At 41.3% G+C, this 11,345-nt stretch overlaps 1 protein-coding gene across 1 annotated transcript in view; it reads right to left on the reverse strand.

The window, feature by feature from the left end:
* Positions 1 to 11,345, reverse strand: part of DUSP22 (dual specificity phosphatase 22) — a 49,912-nt gene that overhangs the window by 36,073 nt on the left and 2,494 nt on the right. Inside the window, exon 3 of the mRNA XM_030887796.2 lies at positions 6,964 to 7,046. Coding sequence (XP_030743656.2) covers positions 6,964 to 7,046 — 83 coding nt within the window. The remainder of the gene's footprint in view (positions 1 to 6,963; positions 7,047 to 11,345) is intronic.

An 11,345-nucleotide genomic window follows, 5' to 3' on the forward strand; every position in this document is an offset into this window, starting at 1 on the left:
CTGGAGATGGTATGTAAAACAAGGGAACTTCCATACACTGCTAACAAGGGAACAGAGTGCAAACCTTCCAAAGCCAAGTTGTCAGTATCTACCAATTTAAAATGAATGTGTACTTTGACACAGAAGTATCATTGCCAGGAATTTGCCCTATAGAAATTTTGACAATTACAACACTAGAGAGATACAAAAGTTCAAGTTCCCAGCAGAGCTGTAAAAAAAAGATATGCATATAGAAAGGGCTCAGGGTTCTTCAACAGAATACTAAAATAACTTTTGTTATCTCATAAACTAAATTTTGTGGAGCCGTAAAAAGATGACACATATGCATACCAAGAACTTTCTTTAGTGAAAACAGTTATGTAACAGTTTCATGGTATAATTCATCTGCATAATAAATAGCTTTTCCTTAAAAAGGTTTTTCAATTGTACACCACCAAAATTCTTGTAGGTGTTAACTTGTCTGGGCCATGATTCTCTGTGGTTTGCAATTATGTAATGATGTAATCAAGCAGTTATGTAATCATGTGATCACCCCCCATGATGTGATCTGATGCAATCATCCAATAGGTTATCAAGGGATTAAGGTGGGATACAACACCCTTATTCAGATCACAGCCCTGATCCTACATAAGGAGAGTTTCCCTGGGCCTTGGCTTGCATCGCTTTTAATCTTACAAGAGATAAAAGGAGAAAGCAGCAAGCAGAGAGGACTTCAGTATCACCACCAAGACTTGGAAATGAAGCATGCTCATTAGACCCAGGGTCCCTATGCAAAGAATCTCCTAGACCAGTGGTTCTAACCTTCCTAATGCCGTGGCCCTTTAATACAGTTCTCATGTTGTGGTGACACCCCAACCATAAAATTATTTTTGTTGCTACTTCATAACTGTATTTTTGCTACTGTCATGAATCATAATGTAAAAATCTGATATGCAGGATGTTTTAGGCGACCCCTGTGTAGGGTCATTCGACCGCCCAAAGGTTGAGAACTGCTGTCACAGGTTGAGAACCGCTGCCCTAGACCCAGGACTCACAGGCTGAGAACCGCTGTCCTAAACCCAGGAGAAGATATATGCTAAGACACATGGAGATCTCCAAGGAATGTTGGTCCCACAGATGTTGACAGGAGACAAAGATCTTCCCATGGAACCAACAGAAACAAAGCTTTCCCCTAAGAACTTGCACATGAATTTGGACTGTCTCCTATATCATGAGAATAAATTTGTCTGTTAAATCCATTCACCATGGATTTTCTGTTATAGTAATACTAGGTAACTAAAACAGAAGGATACTTAGAAAATTGTAAACAGATGTACTATACACCTCTATAGGTCTGTGGATATTAAGAATAAAAAACTAGTCATTTTATAGTTGGTCAGAATGTCTTTTCTTATTAAGAAAAAAAGTGAAATGAAAAGACGTGGTCCTTCTTTCTCATTTGCGTAAACCCTAGCTCTGGAAGATCTCAACATGGACCCCAAATTATGCCTCATTATTGCACTTAAATTAAGCTCATTAAAAAAAAATACTACTTTAATTACAATTCAATTAATTTTGTTTCACTCCATATGCTACAAATGTCTTACAAAAAATAAATTCTGCTGGTTTTAAAAAAGAACAATAAATGGACTGGAGTCTAGCTTTCAAAGTTACTCACCGTAAGAAGACTTTAATTCTGGGAATAGCATTTATCAAAAAGTTATGGCAAGGGATTATAATGCACATATATTATAATAGTTATAGTAACCACTATAACTATGTACATGCATAAACAGGCATCCACATAGTGTTAAGACACAGAACACCCAAATCTGTTGACAGCATCAGGAGAGACAGCCAGACAGGAGATTATAATGCAGTGACATACTCTTGAAGGATCTCTGGATGTGAAAGAAGACCCCAAGTCTTATCCAATGACCAAAACAGCTGTGGGGTCATAGGCAAGTCCTATCAGTACTTGAATTTCTTTGATCATCAAAGATGAGATTGTGACCCCCCAAATGTGTGTCAACTTGGCCATAATTTTCAGTGGTTTGGCAGCTATGTACTGATCATATATAATTTGGTGGTGATGTAACGATATGATCGCTCTCTGTGATACAACCTGATGTGATCGGTTAAATCATCTGTAAGAGATTAGGGTGGGATGCTACTCAGGTCACAGCTCCGATCTGATTAACGGCAATTTTCCTGGGGTGTGACCTGCATCACCTTTCATCTACAAGAGATAAAGGAGAGTTAAGTCCAGCAAAGAGCTAGGGAACTCAGTATCACCAGGAAAGAGAAGCAGTAGTGGAATGTGTCCTTTGGACCAGAAGTCCATGTGCTGAGCACCTCCTAGGCCCAGGCAAAGACTGCTGCCAAGACACATGAAGATCTCCATGGAATGCCAGGCCAACAGTTGTTACATGGAGACAACAGAGAGTGACAGTCTGCCCATAGAATTGCATTGTGGTATTTCTGTTATCACAGCATTCTAGAAGTAGAGCAGAATTGGTACCAGAGTGTGGGGTGCTGCTTTAATTGATGCATAATTGTGGAAGCAATTTGAACATTGGGTAATGAGTAGAGGCTGGAAGGGGTGTATGATAGTAAAAGACTAGATTACCTTCAAGAGACTATTGGTGGAATTAAGGACATCAAACACAATTTTAATCAGGGCTCGGAAGGAAATGAGGAGAGCAATACACTGGGGAAAGACAGAGGGAGGAGCAGTGGCAGAAAAATGGCAGTACCAGAACAAGGGGACAGGTAGAAGATGGCATGGAAGCTGGCCCATGACACAGGACAGCTGAGTGCTTTGAGGAAAGAAGCTTCCTGGCAGAGTGGAGTGCCACTTGATGGTGAAGTTTGGCTTGCTGATCTGGGGAGTGAGACAGCTGAATACTGTATGGTGGAGTGGGTGCTTCTGGGCACTATCAGTAGAGCTACAGAGCTCTGTAGCCCTTGCCCAAGTAGGGCGAGGCCAAGCTTGCCCAGGAAGCCAAAGGGACAAGAGGCCAATGAATAGGAAGCAGAAGAGTCACCCTTTAATTTCTCTTCTGAAGAAACAGTAATTGGCACAACAGGACTCTTTCCTCTGGCTGAAAAGAGTTTTAAACCCGCGTTAACTCACTGCAAGGCACTAAGGGCAGCCCTGCCTCAGTCAACAGCAAGACATCAGAACATCAGAAACCTGAGATTAGGGTCTTGTTCCTCCAATTAGATTCCTAGGAGGAAGAAACAACATTTTAAAGTACTGCTAAGAAGAATCCACTCAAAACACCAAACTCACTGTTATCTAGCCGACTCCTACTCATACCTCCCTATAGACCAGGGTAGAACTACTCCTGTGGTTTTTGGAGACTGTAAATCCTACAGGAGCAGAAAGCCTTATCGTTTTCCTGTGAAGTGTCTGGCAGTTTTGAACTTCTGAACTTGCAGTTAGTAGTCCAAAGCACAACCCACTACACAACCAAAACTCCCACAGGAAGACTAAAAAGGCCTTACTAACTCTGTTTAGGAAAATCCCATTAAAAAGCTACCCAAACAATAGGGGCTCACGTCTAGCCTACCTAAAATCAACCAATAAATTCCTTAAAGCGAAAGCCCTTCCTTATTGAGTCAACTTAATAAATACATAATGACAAACAACTGCCTTTAGCAAATCTATCAGACTTAGAAGAGCTGAATGTTCTTTATGGTATTGTGAGTGGCCGGTTATCACAACAAATGACAAATCAGAGAGGATGAAACAAATATAAAATCTGTATAATTTTCTATTTTACCTATAGCACATTCTTACAATAAAATAAGTGAAACAATATCAAAAGGTGGCAAATAGTACTGATGTTTTGGCTGGCAGTAAGACCAGGTTTGGAACCTTCTCTTTGGCCCTTACTACCTCAGTTTACCGGCTAGAAGGCACATTTCACTCAACCCATGCTCACCCAGTAGGTTAGCTCTGCAGAACCATTGCCGTTTTCTAAAGATGTCCTTAATCTGAACACCACGCCTATTTTCACAAAGTACCATGGACACTGCCAGGAATGGGCTATTTGGCCTATGCACACACCATCTGATTAGAAACTGGCAAATATCTGTGTTTACTGTAGAACGTTTATTCTACTGATGTTGTGTGAATCTTCAAGTCAATGTCAACTCTGTAGAGACCACATAAAATAAAATGTCTGCTTCACAGGGCTGTTTCATGCTGTGATCTTCATAGAAACAGGTCTTTCTCCGATGGAATCTTGGAGAGGGTTTAAAATGCCAAAGCTGAGTGCTTAACCATTGCACCACTAAGGCTCCTTAAGAAGGGCCTGTTGCTGCTGCTGTGTGCTGACTCTATAAATCTTAATTCGTCTCTAGGGCAGATAATCAGATCTTTTTGCCCAAGGAGCAGCTGGTGGGTTTGAACCACCACCTTTTCAGTTGGCAGGTGAGCATTATAATCATTGTGCCACAGTGCTCTTTAAAAGGAGCATACTATGTAAAAAATTCCCTACACTTGCAAAGCAAAGCACTGCATCACAGGCCTACATTCTAGAAACTACATTAAAAAATAAAACTATCCTCTCTCACAGAGCATCCATCCCAATAAAAGCATAACTAAAGATTCCAAAAGTCCTTGATAATTGATGCTAAGTACCACTCTTTACAGGAAAACCTCTTTCTAAGTTCTATATTGCTTTTAAATCCATTCAGATGTTTATGGAAAATGACCCATATAAACAGTAATGGACAGTGTCTTATACACCATTATATAGCACTGAGACTCACAAAACTCCCTCGTGAATGCAAAATCACCACAACCTTAATTTTTGATAGTAATCGCCTTCCCACTTGTGGCCCAGGACACTAAGGCTAGAGTAAGCTAGTGGCCATTTAATGAATATCCATGGTTCTAAAGGTGTCAGAAAGGAGGCAGGCTCTCCTGTCCTCTTCTCTTCTCCTCAATTAAGACCACCCATCTGGTTGGGAAGCAACCCTTGCAGCTGTGTGGCCTTTCCTCAGCTTCCCCTACCTACTTCCCTCTGAGGATTAGGACCAGCACAACATGGAGGTGCCCAAGAAAGAAACCACCCAACAAGTCTATACCCACACCAAACAAATAATTTCCCAACTCTTCTCGGCTGAGTAAGGGAAGGGCTTCTAGAGCTGGATTTAAATGGAAAACGACTGCCTGCACATAGTAATCAGTGGTTAAATAAAGTCTGACATGCTGGAGCTCTATGGAACATCCTCAGTCCTCTCTCCTTCCCTCCCCCCTTTCTGTCTCAACACCCCACCCCTTATTTCTCTCTTAGTTTTTAAAGGCAGAATTTGTCTTGATAGACTGAAACACAGGGAATAAAAAATAATATGCAGTGTCATTTTTTTTTAAAATAACACAGGGGAAAACACAGCTGGCTCACAGCTGAGATTTTTAAGCAAACAGTGATCTATTTATACCTAGGCTATAATCCCACCTGTTTTTCTGGCAAGCCACTTTTCTCTCTAGCCTTATTTTCCTAGTGTATAAATTGGGGCGGTTCAAGAGTTGAGATCTTTCAATACCAACACTTAAAGAGCTTGTATCCAGAGAGAAGTATAAATTTGAAGATTTAAACTCCAGGTTCCTAAACAGTTATGTGTTACATTACATGTAAAGTAGCAAAACAGCCTTGAAGATGCATAGAACATGTTGCTATAGGCTGCCTTCAATCCATAGCAATCCCTACGACAAAAGAACTGCCCTGTGGGTTCCCTAGGCTTTGAACTTCACAGAAGAATACGAGGTCTTCCTCCTGTGGCACCACCACTGGGAGGGTTCACACTGCCAATCTATCAGTTGGCAACTGAGTGGTGCTGGGCCTCCTAGGAAAGAGCATATATAAAATTTATTTTAAAAAGGAAACCTCAAGCCTCGTCATGTGATTTAAGAGGAAGTCAATCATAACAAGTCTGCAGTTTAATGTAATACATCATCTTTGCATCCTTTGGCTATATTTTAAACTATTGATGAACTTAACAATTGAATCATTGTTTTCAAAAGGATGGTTAGACTTCTAGTAATTTTATTTTTATATAGTTATGCTGAAACAAATTTTATAAAGGTTTAAACGACAGATGGGAGTACGCATTCAGATACAGAGAAACCTTGGTGTCTGTTCTTCGTTTACCACCAACTATGCTCTGATACTACAAAGTTTAATGAAATCCTTTATTGTTCTCATTTGGGTTAGCTTGTTTTATATTAAATGAAAGCTAGCGGTTCTCATAGTTATAGAAGCTAGATAAATTTTTAAACATTTTAATCACCTCTTTCAAAATGAATGTAAGTGAAAGCAGTTTGCAGATTGTTTCTTTTAGAGTAAGTCACCTCTCCCTCTACCCAACCCTATCCTAAAATAGAAAATCCACTTAGATATCACAAGCACAAACACATTATTTTCTAAAAGGAGATGACTTGGATTTTGTCAAGGACAATAAACAGATAGATTTCACCCCCAAGCAACAGCTCAAACTGCCCGTTGTGTTAAAATTCACGGTGTTTTCGGAATTAATGTTTACCCCACAAAACACAACAGCTTCTACACTGTATCAGAGATTCCCAGGAAAATCTTAAGAAGTGATATTTTACTTCTGAGTGTCATATTTCTGAAAGCTAGTGGTAGGTAATGGAACTTAAAAGGAAAACATATTTTAAAGTCTAATTTGTTTTGGATTCTAAGCCAGGAGAGATCGTTTGAAAGGAATGAAAATGAGATTTAAATGTCCTCAGAATCCAGAGGGAAATGTGGTATCAGCTTAATATTTGGCACATAGCTAGCTAGCACATAAGTGAGCTAGCTAGCACTGTAACTGGAGTTACAGAAAAATAACATACGCTTCAACTGGAATGAAGACAGGGCAACAACACAAGCATGGACTGAGCGCAAATTAGTACTACTAACAATCACAGGAACAAGCTGGTGCCCAAGCCCCACAGCTCCGTCTTACCTCCAGCAGAGGTCTGGCGCTGTCATGGACCGACAGAATATGTGTCACCTTGTTTTTACTCAATTGCTCTGCATCTCTGGCATCTGTCATAACAGAGAGAAAGTGAACACTTCAACATTACTCTACTAATTAATTACTCCTCAAATTAAACCAGGAAACAACACAAGATGACTTGCCTATTTCTTTCTTGAAATTTCACAATTGATCCTACTCAGCATAATCAGACTTAGGGAATTTAGGGCTATAGATTTTATGTTATGAAAATAAGATTCATTTTTAATAGGCACACATTTAAAACCAAAGGGGTTATCTTAAACTCAAAATGTACTTAGATGAATAAACACTGTAATCATGGTAGCTACCGTTTAGAGGAAATGAACTTCAAAGGTCGTTTTGTTGTTGGAATTTGTAAATTGTGGACATTTAAGGTTCTACCTCCAGAGAAAACCAAGTATTGCCACACCCTCCTGAACTCAAACCTTCAGCGCATCAGACCCAGTGTGCCTGTAGTGCACTTGGGCAAGCTTGGTAAAATGGACACAAAGGCAATTGTGTAATTATGTTCCTGAAGAATATTTACAGGCATGGGGAAAATGCTCAAGATAAAAGGTTGACTGGGGGGAGAAGAAGGAACCTGGTGGCATAGTAGTTACTGGTTGGGCTGCTAACCACTAGGTCAGCAGTTCCAAACCACCAGCAGCTCTAAGAGACAAAGACAGCTTCCTACTTTGCAAAGAATTAGTCTCAGAAACTCACAGGGCAATTCTTCTCTGTCCTATATAGTCACTGAGTCGGCATCAGCTCAATGACAAGTGATTTTGTTTGTTTGTTTTGAAGAGGGGGGAAGCAAGTATAAAACTATAAATAAAATATGGGCTCACATTTGTAAACACACACACACACACACACACACACACACACACACACACACACACCCCAAATGCTATATGGACTTAGAACCCACCAGGCAATATTTATCTTTGACAAATGGGTTACAAGTGGTTTTTATTATCTTCTATAAAGATAGGGTGTGTGTGTTTCTCTTTACATGAGTGATTCTAAAGTTTAACAAGCTTATGAGGTCTCTTAAGAAAGGCAGAGTTCCAAAACCCAACTTAGATAGAGGGCCAATGGCAGGGCTGAGGAATCTGCAGTTTTAGCAAGTCTCGATGATCAATGTAGAAACTAAGGAACACTGTTTTAGACATCCTATAATAAGCATTCTTCAAGTCAGAAAGAAACTCTTAGTTGGTTTTATCTTAAGCCTCTCTCTCTATAGCTCCAGCCGTCTCAAACTTCACATTCAGAAGTGCACCTCAGCTACGTTACACACTGGAACACAATCCCAGCTAGTCTGTGCCCCAGTCTCCACCCAGCAGAGAATGAGGAGTCGGCACAGTTGGCTTTGAATCGGGATCCCACAAGCAGCAGATTCTCACCAAAACGATAGACATGACAATAATGAACTGTCCGTCATGGCTCTAAAGCTCACCAGAGACATCACCAACTTGCTAGACATACTGCAAAAAAAAAAGTTTATAGTTCAAGCAAGTCCTTTCTAGAGACAAAACCACAGGGAATTCCGTGGGGTCTACATAGTAGCAGTATCTCCAATCACGGGGAATACTCTAGAAATGAAAATCCTCAGGCCCTGCAAGCCCCACACATCCAAACCTACACTTTACAGGTTCCCAGAAGAAGTGTGGATCAAGTCCAGGGGAGCCTTGAGGGACGGGCCAAAGTCCTATGACAAGGAGTCACTGGTGCTCCCCTCGCTGTAGAATTTCAATGCAATTTCAAAGACAGAAAATTATTCACAATCACTTACAAGAAGAAAGTCAACAAGTCAGTAACAATAACCCACTGGGAAGAATGCAGAATTCTCATAGAAAAACAAATCTGACCTATAAATAAAATATGGTCAAAATAAGAAAAACACATGGACCTCTGAACTATAGCTATCTCAGAAGGTGGGGTCATAAGAAATTTTCAATCTCAAACATATTCCTATGTGTCTGGATGTTTTGCTTGAGTGTTCTTTACCCCTCTTCAGTAAAAAAGAAAACTACACTTCTTTTATAATCAGGAAAAGCAAGATTTTTCAAAAAATGTAACGAAATTCAATATAAACAAAACTCCAAAACTTACAGTCATCAAGTCAACTCTGACTCAAAGTGACCCTCTGGGGACCACAGAGATGAGGCTTTCTACTTCTATAAAGCGTTAGTCTTAGAAACCCACAGAGGCAGGTCTACTCTGCCCTACCGGGTCACTATGAGTCACTGTAAGTAAAGTCACCAGAAAATCCCTTACTGGTAAAGTCTGCTATGTTCTTTTCTCCTCTCTGCTGGCATCTCTCCTATACCTGGCCTTCAGGCCCCCTCCATTTCCCTTTAACAGCTAAGGCCCCACTAAACTTCTACAAATAGCACTAAAATAAAAATGTCCACCTCATCCTTTCCCACTGGTGCTGAACATTCCAACCCTGGTTCCAAGAACCACCAGGTCCTGGTGATGCCTTGCTCATTGAATCCAGTTCACAGGGGTTGCTAAATAAATAGGACAGGATGGCTACCTGAATGGTAAAAAAACATGCAAGTCTCTTCAGGGAGAATGTATTAGTCTGGGTACATTAGAGAAACAAATCCCCAGAAACTCATATGTATAAGAGAGAGTTTTACATAAAGGGTAAGTGTTCATAAAGAAAGCATCCCAACCCAGTGCTGCCCAAGCCCTTAAGTCCAACATTAGCCCATATGTTCGATACTACAAAGTCCTCCTCAATCTCATAAAATACACGCAACGATGCCAACTGCAGGAGGAAAGCCGAATCAGTGAGTGTATAAGCATCTCAGAGCTGGCAGGGGTCTCCACATGGCTGCTCCAGCACCCAGGGCTGCATTGGGGTAGGTCCACGTGGCTTCTCCTTCGGGATGTCTAGCAGGAAGTGAGCCTTGCCAATGGAAGCAGGGAGCTGGCTAAGGCAGCTGCACCCTGGTCTGACCATCAGAGAGCAAGAGACCGGAGAACTAGAAAGGCGAGGCTTACCGAGCTATTTATCTCTCTGCTTCAACTAACCCCACATGTGCTTATCGGCCAGGTTGGCACAATAAACTTTAACTATCTCAGAGAAGTAGCTGAAAGGGGCCTTGAGAAGTATGCCAGAGTGGCCTTGAGAAATAAGCTAGTTAAGCAAAAGTCAAGTAGAATTGCCTCTGAGTAACAGGAACACAAGACATACTCAACACAACTGACACTCTCTACATGTGCTCTAGGTAAAGAACCACTGGGCAGAAAAGGCTTTCTTTTGAAGTGCCTTTCAATAATACCCAGATTCAGGGGCTTCAGGATGCGGGAGAGAAAAAAGGAGAAAGGGTGAAAGGGTGGAAGGGTGGAAGGGTGGAAGGGAGGGAGGGAGGGAGGGAGAGGGAAATTTAAAGAGACTAAACTCATTCAACACAGAACCTGCAACCCTCAAGTCATGCTGAGTAATTTCCCAAATAATTTTTATCTCCAACTTGACAATGTGATAGGCAAGATTTTGGTCTGTTTTACAGTTATATGCCCCACTGAGGAATTATTGTAATGGCTTCTGGGGTTTCAATTTTCATAAATAATAATAACTTCTAGAATTATACATTGCTAATGGGTCCATCTTCAAGCATATTTCCACCTGGACTGGGACTCTGAAATGGTGGGGGATGGGTGGGTGGGAGTGGCATCTACCCTCTTCTTTATCTGATGGTGAAATGCAGATAAGGGAAGCCTGGCCACCCAGGTCAAGTCCCGGCTTGGATGCTGACCCCAAACAAGTTTTCTTAAGGCTCATTTTCTCATCTGTAAGCGGTAAAATGGTCCTGACTAGCCACCTTGAAGGGTTGCTGTACAATCAAATTCCATGAACAGCTTAGAACAGTGCCTTCAAGTACCCATTCACTGTTGTCTTTAATGCCATTGTTGTCATCATTACTACTGCCCAAATACAAGGCTGGCCTTGGATCGCAGCCCCTTTGCTTCTAAGTCTTTCAAAATCTACATTTTCTTCAGAGAATCCTGCTCTGTTCTACTTGAGTTTCATAGTTTGCAACCATGGCCCCTGGTCTAAACTAAACCCAATTTGCCAGGCTCACCATGTCTCAGTGACCAGTGAATTCCTCTCATCTTGCAGACCCAAATGAGCCACCTGGAAACTCCAGCCACACGGAGAATGCTTACATTTGCTTCCCACTTTTCTAAATGTTGTGGGCATCTTCAAATAATAAGGGCTTCCTCTGTCACAGGGCAGCCCATGTGGTGTGTGTGCCCAGCTGGGAGAAAGCAGCTGACCATATCTCTGGGCCTCCCTTTTCCATCCTGTCTCACTGTAGGCTTGCTAGCAGATG

The sequence above is a fragment of the Echinops telfairi genome, unplaced genomic scaffold, assembly GCF_000313985.2.
Source record: "Echinops telfairi isolate 266 unplaced genomic scaffold, ASM31398v2 ScPeMD7_7424;HRSCAF=8462, whole genome shotgun sequence".
In the NCBI taxonomy this organism is placed as follows: domain Eukaryota; kingdom Metazoa; phylum Chordata; class Mammalia; order Afrosoricida; family Tenrecidae; genus Echinops; species Echinops telfairi.